This window comes from Homarus americanus, unplaced genomic scaffold (genome assembly GCF_018991925.1).
Source record: "Homarus americanus isolate GMGI-L3 unplaced genomic scaffold, GMGI_Hamer_2.0 scaffold9198, whole genome shotgun sequence".
Lineage (NCBI taxonomy): Eukaryota > Metazoa > Arthropoda > Malacostraca > Decapoda > Nephropidae > Homarus > Homarus americanus.
In genome coordinates, this window is record NW_024754568.1 from 1 (window position 1) to 16,698 (window position 16,698).

General features: G+C 62.1%; 1 protein-coding gene across 1 annotated transcript; it reads left to right on the top strand.

The window, feature by feature from the left end:
* Window positions 1-15,358: 15,358 nt before the first annotated feature.
* LOC121855859 lies at window positions 15,359-16,237 on the top strand. The gene has a single exon (XM_042351023.1). It carries the CDS (start codon window positions 15,359-15,361, stop codon window positions 16,235-16,237), a length of 879 nt encoding a protein of 292 aa, XP_042206957.1.
* The last annotated feature ends 461 nt before the right edge of the window (window positions 16,238-16,698 follow it).

The window sequence follows — 16,698 nt, forward strand, 5'->3', positions numbered from 1 at the left end:
CTACATCAACCACACCCACCACCAACACCCACACGCACCCACCACCCCCCCACCACCCCCCACCCCACCTCAACCCCACCCACCCACCACCACCCCACCCACCTTCCACCACCCCACCCACCACAAACACCACCTTCCCCACCACCCACCCACCACCCACCACCCACTGCCCACCACCCACCCACCACCACCACCTGTTCCCACCACCACACCACCACCCACCACCACCACTCACCCACCCACCCACCACACCACCTCACCCACCACCCACCCACCACCCACCCACTCACCCACCCATTCTCACCACCACCTGCTCACCCACCACCCCACCCCACCTTCCACCCCACCACCACCACCACCCCACCACCTCTGACCCACCCCCACCCACCCGCCCCACCCACCCCACCCTGACCACCACCCACCACCCTGACCACCCTCCGACCCAACTCACCACTGACCACCCCTGTCTTCACCCACCGACCCCACCCACCTGCCCACCCAACTTTCACCCCACCCACTGCCCCACCTACACCACCACCCTGACTGCCCACCCAACTGTTCACACCCGTCTGACCCACCACACCCTCACCACCACACCTGCCCACCCACCACCACCACCCCACCCTTACCTCTCACCCACCACCACCACCTTGCACACCCCACCCACCACCACCCACCACCCACCCCCACACCTCAACTACCACCCCACCCTCCCACACCACCCCCACCACCACCCACCCACCACCCCCTGACCACCCTGCCCTGAACCAACCCCCACCCACCTGCCCACCCACACCACCCCACCACTCCCCACCCACCCACCACCCCACCACTGCTCCACCCACCACCCCACCACCTGCCCACCCACCACCCCACCACCTGCCCACCCACCACCCACCCCACACTCCTCCCCCACCCACCCCACCCCACCCCACTGCCCACCCACCTGACCCCCCACCTGCCCACCCACCATCCCCCCACTCCCCACACCCACCACCACCACCACCTGCCCACCCACCCACCACCCCACCACCCACACTGCCCACCCACCACCGCCACCCCACTGCCCACCCACCACCCCACCACCACCCCACCCCGCTCCCACCCACACCCCCACCCACCTGCCCAACCCACCACCCCACCACCCCACCCACCACCCCCACCACTGCCCACCCACCACCCCACCACACCTGCCCACCCACCACCACCACCTGCTCCCACCCACCACCTCACCCCACCACCTGCCCACCCACCACCCACCTCCACTTCACCTGCCACCCACCGCTCCACCCACCCACTCTCCACCCACCCCCACACCCGCTCCACACCCCCACCACCTGCCCCACCCACCACCACCACACCCACCGCTCCAACCTAACCACCCCCCACCCACTGCCCACCCACCACCACCACCACCCGCCCACCCACCACCCCCACAACCTGCCCACCCACCACCACCCACCTGCCCACACCCACCCCCACACCCAGCTCCACCACCACACACCACCCCACCCACCACCACCTGCCCACCCACCACCCCCACCTGACCTGCACCACCCACCACCCCCACCCACCTGCCCACCCACCACCCCACCCCCCACCTACTAACCCACCACCACCCCACCCACCTGCCCATCCCCACCACCCCCACCCTGCTCCACCCACACCCACCCACTGTCCACACCCACCACCCCCACACCCTGCCCCACCCACACCCACCACTCCCTCCCACCCACACACCCCACCACCCTGCTCCCACACCACCACCACCACCTGCCCCACCCACCCCACCCCACCACCTCCCTCCCCACCCACCACCACCACCTGCCAACCACACCACCACCCACTGACTCCACCCACCCCACCACCACCGCCCCAACCCACCCCACCCACCCCACCACCTGGCCCACCCACACCACCACCCACCCACCTGCTCCCACCCACCACCCCACCCACTTGCTCCCACCCACCAACACCCCACCTCACTCCACCCCACCCACCCACCCCCACCACCTGCCCACCCCACCACCCCACCCACTGCCCACCCACCACCCCACCACCTGCCCACACCAACCCCACCCACCACCCCCACCACTGCTCCCACCCCACCACCCCCACCACTCCGTCTCACCCACCCACCCCCACCACTCCTGCCACCCACCACCCCAACCCACCCTGCCTCACCCACCTGACTCCCCACCACCTCTGCCCACCCACCCACCCCACCCACTTGCCCACCCACCCCCACTCCCCACCCACCTGCCCACCCCGACCCCACCCCACACCCAACTCCACCCCACCCACCCTGCCCACCCACCCCACCCCACCCCGCTCCACCCACCACCACCACCCCACCCCACCTCCCACCCACCCCACCACCTGCTCCACCCACCACACCCACCCTGCCCCACCCACCCACCTCCCCCCACCTGCCCGCCCCACCCACCACACCACCTGCCTCACCCACCACTGACCCCCACCCACCCACTCCACCCACCACCGCCACCACCTGCCCCACCCACCACCCCACCACCTGCCCACCCACCACCCACCTCCTCCACTCACCACCCTGCCCACCTCACTCACCACCCCCACCCACCCACCACCACCACCACCCTACCCACCCACCCACCCCACCAACGCCCCCACCCCACCCCACACCCTGACCCACCCACCCACCCCACCCACAGTCTCACCCACCACTGACCCCACCCACTGCCACACCCACCACACCACACACCCTGCTCCACCCACCCCACCCCACCACACTGGCTCACCCACACCACCACCCCACCCCACCCCTGCCCACCCACCACACCACCACCCCACTGCCCTACCCACCACCACCCCACCCCACCACCTGCCCCACCCACCCCACCCCACCACCACCACACCCATTCACACCCACCCACCCCCACCACCTGCTCCACCCACCACCCCCACTCCCACCTGCCCACCCACCACCCCACCCACCTGCCTCACCCACCACTCCCCACCCACTTTCCCACCCCACCCCCACCACCCCCACCCGCCCCAACCACCACCCCCACTCCTCTACCCACCATCCCCAACCACTCCTGCTCCCACCCACCGACCCCAACCACCTGCTCAATCCAACCACCACCAACCACCTGCTCCAACGCACACCCACCACCCCACCCCTCCCCACCCACCACCCACCTGCTCCACCCACCACCCCACCACCGCTGACCCACCCCACCACTTCACTGCCCACCCACCCACCACCCCACTCCACCCACCACCTCACCACCACCTCGCCCACTCCCCCACCCACCACCTGCCTCCTCACCCACCACCACCTCACCTGCCCACCCACCACCACCACCCACACACCACCACCCACCCACCCCACCCACCACCTGCCCACCCACACCCACCTGCCCACCCACCCCACCCACCACACTCCGCTCCACCCACCACCACTCCTCACCACCACCACCACCTGCCCACCCCACACACCACCACTCCGCCCACCCACCACCCCTCACCCCACCCGCCCACCCACCCCACCACCCACCTGCCCACCCACCCCACCACCCACTCCGCTCCACCCACCACCACCCACCAATGACTCCACCTCACCCCACCACCACCACCCACCACCCACTCCACTCCCCCACTTCACCACCACTACTCACCAACACTCCACCACCCACCACCTTCACCCACTCCCACCACCACCCAACCACCCCACTCTCCGCACCACCACCTACCACCACCACCCATCACCACCACCACCCACCACCCCCACCCACAACCACCCACCCACCACCACCCACCACCCCACCCACCCACCACCACCACCACACCCACCACCACCCACTCCACCCACCAACCCACCACCCCACCCACCCCACCCCACCCACCACCACCCACCCCACCCACCCACCACCACCACCACCCACCCACCACCCCACCACTGCCCACCCACTACCACCACCTGCCCCACACCCACCACCCTCACCCACCACCCACACCCCACCCACCCCTGACCACCACCCACCCTGCCCACCCACCACCCCACCACCTGCTCACCCACCACCACCACCACTCCACCACCACCTGCCCACCCACCACCACCACCACCACTGCCTCACCCACCACCACTCACCACACCTGCTCACCCACCACCACCACCACTTTCCACCACCCACCCACCACCACCCTGCCCCAACCACCCACCACACCCCACCCCCCACCCACCCCACCCCACCACCCCACCCGCCCCACCCACCACCACCACACCATCCCCCCCACCCAACACCACCCACACCCCAGCCCACCCCACCCCAACCCACCACCCCACCCCACCCCCACACCACACCCACCCACCACCACACCCACCCACCTCACACCACCACCACCATCTGCTCCACCCACCACCCACCCACCACCTGCTCCACCCACCACCACCACCACCTGCTCACCCACCACCTCACCACTCCGCCTCCCACCCACCACCACACCACCACCACCTCACCTCACTCCTGCCTCCCACCACCCCACCACTCCTCCCACCCACCACCACCACCTCCCCAGCCTCACCCACCACCTCCCTACCCACCACCACCACCTCCTCCCACCACCACTACTCCCCACCACCACCACCTCCACCACCACCACCTGCCCACCCACCCCCACCCCACCACCTCGCCCTCCCCACCACCACCCACTGCCCCACCACCACCACCCGCCCCACCCACCACCACCACTGCCCCACCCACCACCCCACCACCCCGCCCTCACACCCACCCCACCACCACTGCCCCACCACGACCAACCACCCCACCCTGACCCACCCCACCCCACCACCACCCTGCCCAATCTCACCACCACCACCCACCTTCCCCACCCAACCTCAACCCCTCACCACCTGGCCCACCCACCACCACCCACCACCTCACTGCCCACCCACCACCACCACCACCTCGCTCCACCCACCACCACCACCTACCTCCACCCACCACCACCACCTGCTCCACCCACCACCACCCACCCCACCCACCACCCCACCCACCCACCCCAGCCCCACCACCACCCACCCCAACGCACCACCACCCCACCAATCTGCCCACCACCACCACCACAACCAACTGACTCCACCCCAACACCAACCAACCACCACCCTGGCCCACCCAACCAACCACCACCCCTGACTAACCCCACCCCACCCCACCCCAATCTCACCAACCAACGACCCCACCCCACCCACCCCACCCCACCACCACCCTGGCCTCCACCCCACCCCACCCCACCCCACCCACACTGCTCCCACCCACCAACCACCACCTTCCACCACCTGCCCACCCACCCACCACCCACACCACCACCGCCCACCCAACCACACCACCACACCGGCCCACCCACCAATCACCCCACCCGGCTCCAAATCTAACTTCACCCCACCCCACCACCCAACCACCACCACCCCACCCCACCGTCTCTGACCCAATCAACCCACCACCCACCAACTCAACTACAATCAACTTCACCCCCACCACAACTTGCTCACCAATCACCACCCCCACCAACCACCCCACCAACTGACCCCCACCACCACCACCTGACTCACCCACAACCAACTCAATCCACCGACTCAATCCAACCCACCTCAACCACCACACCCTGTCTCACAACCCCACCACCACAGGCCCACCCACCAACTCACCACCACTTCACCTCCGCCTCATCTAACCTCACCTCACCAATTCACCTTCACTGCCCTCACACCCATCTCACCACCACCACCACCACTCTGCCCACACTCACCCCACCACCACCACCCTCCACCCCTCACCACCCACCACCACCACCACACCACCTGCCCCCCACCACCACCACCCATCACCCCACCCACCCACCCACCCCACCCCACCACCACCACTGCCCACACCACCCCACCCCACAACCACCCCACTCAAATCTCAACACCACCACCACCACTCCACCCCACCACCTCACCACCACCACCACACTCCACCCACCACCACCACCTCACCAACCTACCACCCCACCCACCTCGCCCCACCCACCAACACCCCACCTGCCTCCTGACCACCTCACCCACTGGCTCCCACCTCACCACCACCTGCTCCCACCCACCACCACCTGCCTCCCACCACCACCACTCCTGCCACCCACCACCACCACCTCGGCCTCCCACCACCACCACTCCCCGCCTCCCACCACCACCACCTCCTGCCACCCACCACCCCACCACTCTCTCCCACCACCACCACCCTCCCACCACCACCACTCGCCTCCCACCACCACCACTGCTCTCCCACCACCACCACTCTGCCTCCCACCACCACCACCACCACTGCCTCCCACCACCACCACCCCACTCCTTCCCTCCCCCACCACCACCCCACCACTGCCTCTCCCACCACCACCACTCGCTCACCCACCACCTCCACCACTGGCCACCCCACCACCACCACCTCGCTCACCCACCACCACCCACCTGCCCACCCACCACCACCACTGCCTCCACCCACCACCACCCACTGCCTCACCCACCACCACCAGCTCACCCACCACCACCTCGCCCACCCACCACCACCCCACCACTCGCTCACCCCACCAACCCCACCACTCGCCCACCCACCCACACCCCCCACCACTCGCTCACCCCCACCACCACCACCACTGCCACCCACCACCACCACCACCACTCGCCTCACCCACCACCACCACCACTGCCCACCCACCACCCCCACCACTGCTCACCCCACCACCACTCCTGCTCACCCACCACCACTCTCCGCTCACCCACCACCACCCCACCACTCCCTGCTCACCCACCACCGCCACCACCTGCCTCACCCACCACCCCCACCACCCCGCCTCACCCACCACCACCACCACCACCTCACTCACCACCACCACACCACCTGCCTCACCCACCACCACCACCACCACCTGCTCACCCACCACCCCACCACCACCACTGCCACCCACCAGCCCCACCCACTCGCCTCACCCACCACCCCCACCACTGCCTCACCCACCACCCCCACCACTCGCTCACCCACCCCCACCCACTCGCTCACCCACCACCCCCACCACTGCTCACCCACCACCCCCACCCACCACCTCCCCACCACTCCTGCTCACCCACCACCCCCACCACTGCCTCACCCACCACCCCACCACCACTCGCTCACCCACCATCACAACCACTCGCTCACCCACCACCCCCACCACTTGCTCACACCCACCACCACCACCACTCGCTCACCCACCACCACCACCACCACCACCCACCACCACCACTGCCTCACCCACCACCACCACTCGCTTCCACCCACCACCACCACTCAAGCCCACCCACCACTCACCACTCGCTACCCACCACCACCACTGCTCACCCCCACCACCACTCGCTCACCCCCACCACCACTCGCTCACCCACCACCACCACTGCTCACCCACCACCACCACTCGCTCACCCACCACCACCACTGCTCACCCACCACCACCACTCGCTCACCCACCACCACCACTCCCGCCTCACCCACCACCACCACTCGCTCACCCACCCCACCACCCCACTCGCCTCCACCCACCACCACCTCACTCGCTCACCCACCACCACCACCGCTCACCCACCACACCACCACTCGCTCACCCACCACCACCACTCGCTCACCCACCACCACCACTCGCTCACCCACCACTCACTACCAACACTCACTCACCAACACCTCACTCACTCACCACCACTCCTCACTCTACTCAACACTAACTCACCAACACCACTCACTCACCACCACTCACTCACCACCTCACTCACTCACAAACACCACTCTTCCCACCACTCCACCCACCACCACCCACCCACCCCACCTCACTCACCCACCACCACCCTCACCCACCACCACCACTCACCCACCACCACCACTCACCCACCACCACCCACTCACCCACCACCACCACTCACCCACCACCACCACTCACCCACTCACCCACCACCACCACTCACCCACTCACCCACCACCACTCACCACCACCACTCACCCACTCACCCACCACCACTCACCCACTCACCCACCCACCACCACCACCACTCTCCTCACCCACCACCACCACTCGCTCACCCACCACCACCCACCACCACTGCTCACCCACCACCACCACCACTCGCCACCCACCACCACCACCACCACTCGCCTCACCCACCACACCACCACCACCACCACCTGCTCACCCACCACCACCACCACCACTGCTCACCCACCACCACCACCACCACTGCTCACCCACCACCACCACTGCCTCACCCACCACCACCCACCACCACTGCCACCCACCACCACCACCCACCACACTCGCTCACCCACCACCACCACCACCATTCCCACCCACCACCACCACCTCAGCCTACCCACCACCACCACCACCAGCTCACCCACCACCACCACCACCACTAGCCTCACCCACCACCACCACCACTCAGCTCCACCCACCACCACCACCACTCGCTCACCCACCACCACCACCATCGCTCACCCACCACCCCACCACCATCTGCTCACCCACCACCACCACTCCTGCTCCCCACCACCCCCACCACTGCTCACCCACCACCCCCCACCACTCCTGCCCACCCAACCACCCCACCACTCCGCTCACCCACCACCCCCACCCCACTCGCCTCACCCACCACCCCCACCACTGCCACCCACCACCCCCACCACTCGCTCACCCACCACCCCCACCACTCGCTTCCACCACCACCCCCACTCTGCTCATCCACCACCCCACCACTGCTCACCCACCACCCCCACCACTGCTCTCACCCACCACCCCCACCACTCGCTCACCCACCACCCCACCACTCGCTCACCCACCACCCCCACCACTGCCTCCTCACCCACCACCCCCACCACCTCGCTCACCACCACCACCACCACCACTGCCCACCCACCACCACCACCACTCGCTCACCCACCACCACCACCACTCGCTCACCCACCACCACCACCACCTCACCCACCTCACCCACCACCTCACCACTGCTCACCCACCACCACCACCACCACCTCGCTCACCCACCCACCACCACTGCTCACCCACCCACCACCACCTCCGCTCACCCACCCACCACTAACACCACTCTCACCCACCCACCACCACCACTCGCCTCACCCACCCAACACCACCTGCTCACCCACCACCACCACTCTCAGCTCACCCACCACCACCACTCGCTCACCCACCACCACCTGCCTCCACCCACCACCACCCCACCTCACCTGCCTCACCCACCCCACCACCACCACCTCGCTCCACCCACCACCACCACCACCTCCTCGCCCACCCACCACCACCACCACTGCTCACCCACCACCACCACCACCTCCGCTCACCCACCACCACCACCACTGCTCACCCACCACCACCACCACTCGCTCACCCACCACCACCCACCACTGCTCACCACCACCACCACTCGCTCACCCACCATCACCCCCACCACCACCACTGCCACCCACCACCACCACCACCATCTGCTCACCCACCCACCACCACCACCACCTCCGCTCACCCACCCACCACCACCACCACTCGCTCACCCACCACCACCTCCACCACCACCACTCGGCCTCACCCACCACCACCACCACCTCACCCACCACCACCACCACTCCTGCCCACCCACCACCACCACCACCACCACTCGCTCACCCACCACCACCACCACCACTCGCTCACCACCCACCACCACCTCCGCTCACCCACCACCACCACTCGCTCACCCACCACCACACCACCACCACTCGCTCACCCACCACCACCACCACCACTCGCTCACCCACCACCACCACCACCACTCGCTCACCCACCACCACCACTCGCCCACCCACCACCACCACCACCACTCGCTCACCCACCACCACCACCACTCGCCTCACCCACCACCACCCACCACTGATCACCCACCACCACTCGCTCACCAACCACCACCACCACTGCACACCCACCACCACCACCACTCGCTCACCCACCACCACCACCACCTGCCCACCCACCACCACTGCTCACCCACCACCACCACTCGCTCACCCACCACCACCACTGCTCACCCACCACCACCACTCGCTCACCCACCACCACCTCGGCTCTGCTCACCACCACTCCACTGCTCCTACCACTCACCACCATTCACTTACCACCACTCACTACCACCTCTCTTATACCCACACCACCACCTCACCCACCACCACCACCTCACCCACCACCACCACCTCACCCACCACCACCACCTCCACTCACCCACCACACCACTCCACCCACTCACCACCCACCACCACCACTCACCCACCCACCACCACCACCACTCACCCACCACCACCACTCACCCACTCACCCACCACCACCACTCACCCACCTCACCCACCACCACCACTGCTCACCACCACCACCACCACTCGCTCACCCACCACCACCACCTCGCTCACCCACCACCACCACCGCCTCACCCACCACCCCACCCACTCGCCCACCCACCACCACCACTCCTCACCCACCCACCACCACTCGCTCACCCACCACCACCCACTGCCTCCCACCACCACCACTGCCTCTCCCACCCACCACCACTCGCCTCCCTCCCACCACCTCCCACCACCCTCCTCCCACCACCACCACTCGCCTCCTCCCACCACCACCACTCTCCCACCACCACCACTCTCCCACCACCACCACTGCCTCCCACCACCACCACCTCGCCTCCCACCACCACCACTGCCTCCCACCTCCACCACCACTCGCCTCCCACCACCACTCAGCCTCCCACCACCACCACCACTCCCTCCCACCACCACCACCACTCGCCTCCCCACCACCACCACTCGCTCACCACCACCACCACTCGCTTCACACCACCACCACTGCCTCACCCACCACCACCACTCGCTCACCCCACCACCACCACTCGCTCACCCACCACCACCACTCGCTCACCCACCACCACCATCGCTCACCCACCACCACCACCTGCTCACCCACCACCACCACTCGCCTCACACCCACCACCACCCACTCGCCTCACTCACCACCACCACCTCGCCCCACCCACCACCACCACCTGCCTCACCCACCACCCCACTCGCTCACCCACCACCACCAGCTCACCCACCACCACCACCACTGCTCACCCACCACCACCACCACCACCACTGCTCACCCACCACCACCACCTGCTCACCCACCACCACCACCACTGCTCACCCACCACCACCACCACCACTCGCTCACCCACCACCACCACCACCACCACTGCCTCACCCACCACCACCCCACCCACCACTCGCCTCACCCACCACCACCACCACCACTCGCCCACCCACCACCACCACCACCCCCTGCCCCACCCACCACCACCACCACCACCACTCGCTCACCCACCACCACCACCACCACTCGCTCACCCACCACCACCACCACCACTCGCTCACCCACCACCACCAACACTCGCTCACCCACCACCACCACCACTCGCCTCACCCACCACCACCACCACCCGCCTCACCCACCCACCACCACCACTCGCTCACCCACCCACCACCACCACTGCCTCACCCACCACCACCACCACCGCCTCACCCACCACCACCACCACCACTCGCTCACCCACCACCACCACCCCACTCGCTCACCCACCACCACCACCCCCACCTCGCTCACCCACCACCACCACCCCCACTCGCTCACCCACCACCACCACCACCCCACTCGCTCACCCATCACCACCACCCCACTCCGCTCACCCACCACCACCACCACCACTGGCCACCCACCACCACCACCACCACCACTCGTCACCCACCACCACCACCACTCGCTCATCCATCACCACCACTCGCTCACCCACCACCACCACCACTCCGCCTCACCCACCACCACCTCGCTCACTCACCACCACCTCGCCCACTCACCCACCACCCCTCCTCCACTTTCACCACCTCACCACCACTCACCTCCTACCATCACTCTCTTATACCACCCCACCACCACCACCTCACCAACACTCACTCACCACCACTCCACCTCCCACCACTCACTCACCAACACTCACTACCACTCACTCACTCAATCACTCACCACCACTCACTCACCACCACTCACTCACCACCACTCACTTATCACCACTCCTCTATCACCACTCACTTATCACCTCTCACTTACCACCACTCACCAACACTCACTCACCAACTGTGTTCTTGGAATTCTTCATTGTCTATATCAGTGGTTCTCAACCTTGTTTGCCCCATGCACCCCTTTCACCATATGTCAGAATGTCATTCCCCCCTCCTTTCCAAGATTGTCTGCCTCAAAGTGCATTCCAAATAATATGCATATAATACTGAAAATCCTATATTTTTTCCATATTAGTACATATACATTTACAATTTTATATGGATTATTTTATAGTGGAGTTTTACAAATTAAATGCCACTTGAAAATGTTGATGGATTTATAAACTTGAATAAAGTAAAATAGTTGTTTTATATTTGTAATGAATTACTTAACAGACCAAACTGAAGCATAATGCAATAAAAAAAAATTCAATAGAATACCAGGACATTGTAAATTTGTAATTAATTTTATTCGGATGAAGATTACAGTCATGAGAAACCTGTGATTGTTTTTTCTTCGCCAATTCTGGGATACGCGGAGGAGTTTTGAAACACAACGCAGGTCATTTTCTGCCTCTAATCTACTACGTTGTTTGTTTTAATTTGCAACAGAGTTGAAAACTGACTCACAAAGATATGTCGACACAAACGGAAGCAATGCACGGATAGCTCTTTCTGCCACTTTTGGGTAGGAATCGCACATCAAGGCCAAAATTCTGTGATTGATTTCATCAAACATATCTCTTGCTCCCGAATTCTCCCTGAAAACCTGACTCTGGGAATTTCCTGGTTGAGAACCCCTGGTCTATATCATTTATCCAATTTTGTGTTTCTGTGTTGAGCTCAGTCACTTTGTTCCAAATATTTGCGGCTTTGTTGTGTATTTCTACATTGATTGCTAGGAGGTTTGCTCTCTTGTGTAGCTGTTCGTTATTGATGTTATCGCCGCTGAATTTATCGTTAGTGTCAACAACCATGTGCCTCCCCCCACACGCGGCCTGTTACCACACCAGAGGTAGCGACTGGGTGGGGGGCGGTGTATACCACCGGAGTGTCATTACCACTGGCGTGAGCGCTGTGAGGGCGTCATGGATCTCATGACACAGATCGCCCTCTCGAGTGCTCCCCTTCCCCACCACGCGACCTGTTGCCTCGACAGATGTGGCAGCTGACGGGGGGGGGGTGTTTACCGCTGGGAGTGTCATCGCCACTGGCGTAAGTGCTGACGTTTTTGCTGCCTTACCCGAACAAAGATAAGAGGTGTTTACGGCGGCGTGGCCACCTGACTCTATACCACCGACTGTCACTACTGGCGTAAGTGCTGCCATCGCCGGGAGTGTTTCATCGCTGGCGTCAACACTAGTAGTGTCAGTGCTGACGTTTTGCTGCCTTACCCGACAAAGATTAGGGATGGCGGTGTTTACGGCGGCGTGGCCACCTGACTCTTACCACTGCGACTGTCATTGCTAGGCGGTGTGGTCTACTTTGGACTCCAAGAGACTGCCACCTCAAGTGGGGCTGCTTGCTTGATTTGTGAACAGCAACTCCCAATCCTGGCCGAGTTTTGTACTGAAACCAAGTTTACACGGAACTCTTCATGGAAACACCATACTGGTTGCATTGACCCACACTTGTAAGTGCAATAGAAAGTAATGACATAACCCTCTCAATTGCTGAAATGTTGTGGACTAATTAGCGCACTCGTTTCCTGCCTTATCTGAGCAATAAGACAACATGGAATGAGGTGCTAGCTAAGATTAATAGAGTTATTAACTTTGTATCATGTCATTCATGCTCTATAATCAATTATAAATTAAGATAAATTATGTGAGAACTTAGCTAATTGTGTATCAGATAGATCACATGTAATACTAATGAACGCCTTGTTGTCTACGGGTTTGTTACCAATAAACATTGGGCCATGCCGGGCAAGGTTTCAAAGTATTTCGCTGAGCTTTTACGTCACTGGGCGTCACCTTCAGGGCGTTTTACGATCAAAACAAATGCAGGAGGGCATCAGAAGGGCCTCAACTAACGGAGAGAAAAAGGACCACAAGACACATCACCAACGCCAGAGTTCGCGTGGGTAGCATGATCTAGTCATCAGCCATCCTGCCCAGCAATTGGGTGGGCTTGTCACGGCGCGTGGAACAGTGTCGTGTTTGAATGAGGAGTGTATAAATATTACAGGGGTTTTCGCAGAGTTTTCAGTTCAATCGTATGGTGCTGCTGACGTTTGTTTGGCTCAAACCGGCTCACACTTTTGTTGAAATAGGCCACCTCCCAGGTAATTATCGCAGTGATGCATGTTTCAGGCAAGCTGACCGGGTTTGAGTTCACAAATAACCTACTTAACGAATTACGAGGTAAGTGTGATTAAATTAACTTAATATCACCCCAATTTGTGACACCGTATACAACCTGCAGTGATTCACTTGTAACACCGTAAGTAACCGACAGTGAAGTGTCGCTTGTAACACCATAAGCAACCAACAGTGACCAACTATTGTCAAACATACATACAAGCAGCGAGCCACACAACCGAATGCAAATACAGTCAGTGAGCAGTGGTTCATCGAACAAACTTTGAGACCTAACCAGAGCTGAAAATAATTCTCAATAAGAGGACCAGAGGTAGCGGGAATGGATCAAGAGCAACGAAAGAGAAATGTGAACATGGATGAAGGTGACCAAGACCCAGAGGCAGTAGTTGTACCTCCAGAATTGAACGACCACGATGTTACGGCCACAGAAGCTGAAAGAGGCCACCCTCTGCCTGAGTCTGAATGCTTAGCACCTGACCAAAATCCCGGATCTAACATAATGGCAGAAGTACGACGAACTGTGACTGAAATGCTGGATGCATATTTTGCGAAAGGGAACACAGCACGACGTTTGGACGAAGGGAGCGACCAACCCAGGCTGAAGACAACATCAGGAGGGACTCTTGGCAAGTCTCCCACTGTGATGACTGGACGCCCCAGGGGCCATGAGGAATCGACCGACAAAGACGAAGACGTGCAACGAGTTGAAATGGAGCAGCCTGAAAGGAGAGAGAAGTAGGGCGTCAAGGAAGAATCCGGCAGCACCTCAACTTCACTGAAGGATATGTTGTCATCCTACCACATGCGAAATGCGCGCAGCCCTACTTTCAAGGGGGGGGGGGGAGCTGTGGAGAATATTGGGACTACATGAATAGCTTCAAGAGATACGTGGAAACCTCCACTGCCCCAGATTCGGAGAAACTTCAAATGTTAATCCACTCGTGTTCAAGTAATATTCGGAATATTCTGAACCCATTCACCAGGATGAAGTCCTCTGAGGGCTATAGAAAGGCACTGAGTACCCTGAAGGACCGGTATGGTGAGGAGGACGCCCATATCGAAGAATTATTGATGAACCTGATCAACGGACCACCTGTCAAAATAACCAACGGCGAAGGCCTGCAGGACTTGGCCGACGAACTTCAGGCGTGCATTTGCAGCTTCCAGTCCATGGACTCACAAGAAACCCTCGAGCATCTCCTCGTAAAAAAAGGCATAATTGACAGACTTCTTGGTCTTTTACAAGAAAGGTGTGAGATTGCAGTCCTCGATCACCCTCCAAAGAGATATGGCCACATGAAAATAAGGGACATCTGGCAGTTCATACAAAGCAGAGCGAAGGAGGCAAAAATGACGCATACTCGATACACTAACCTGGGGTACGAGGGAAAAGACCGATCTAGCAAACAAGCCATGACTCTTGTGACCAACGACGTAGGAGAACGAGATTGTCCACTTTGTCATAGCCCTCATCGACTGCCACAATGCTCAAACTTCCGGAAGTTAACAAAAATGGAAAAAAGGAACACAGTCAAAGAGTTGGGCTATTGCTTCTTGTGCCTAAGGGGCCGGCACCAAGCTAGCAACTGTATGTCTGGCTTCCGCCCATGCGACATCGACGGGTGTGGTAAGGCACATTCAAGATGGCTCCACCTGCCAAAGGAAGGGGCAGGTGTGCCGCCAAGGAAGGCAAGTGGGAGCAGCCGCCAGATCATAAAATCGAATAGGGTAGATGCTGACGTTTAGGAAGACCGAGGATTCAAGAGAGAGAGCCAGGACTGTGACTTCGAAGATAGAGAACAGAGTGGTGGAACCGGAGGAAGAAAGAATAGAAAGAGAGAGCCCCAAGAAGATGACCAAGGCAATCAGCTGAGGCGGTTCGACCAAGCCGACAACAAGCAAGGAGAGAGGACATATGTGAATTACGTGGATACTACTGTAAGAGGGCGAGATCAATGACTAAGCCAAGACAAGGTCGCGCTCCCTATACTAGAAGTTCAAATAATGGCAAAGGGGTTTACAGGATCAGAGAGAACTACGGCGCTACTGGACACAGGCAGCGACAGGTCTTACTGTGCCAAAGGACTGGTCGAAAGACTGAGAATACGAGGGAAACCAACATCACTCTTCATAAACACGTTAACCCAAGGGGAACAATGTAACACCACAGAAGTAGATCTGGAAGTAAGAGGCATTAACACCCGGGG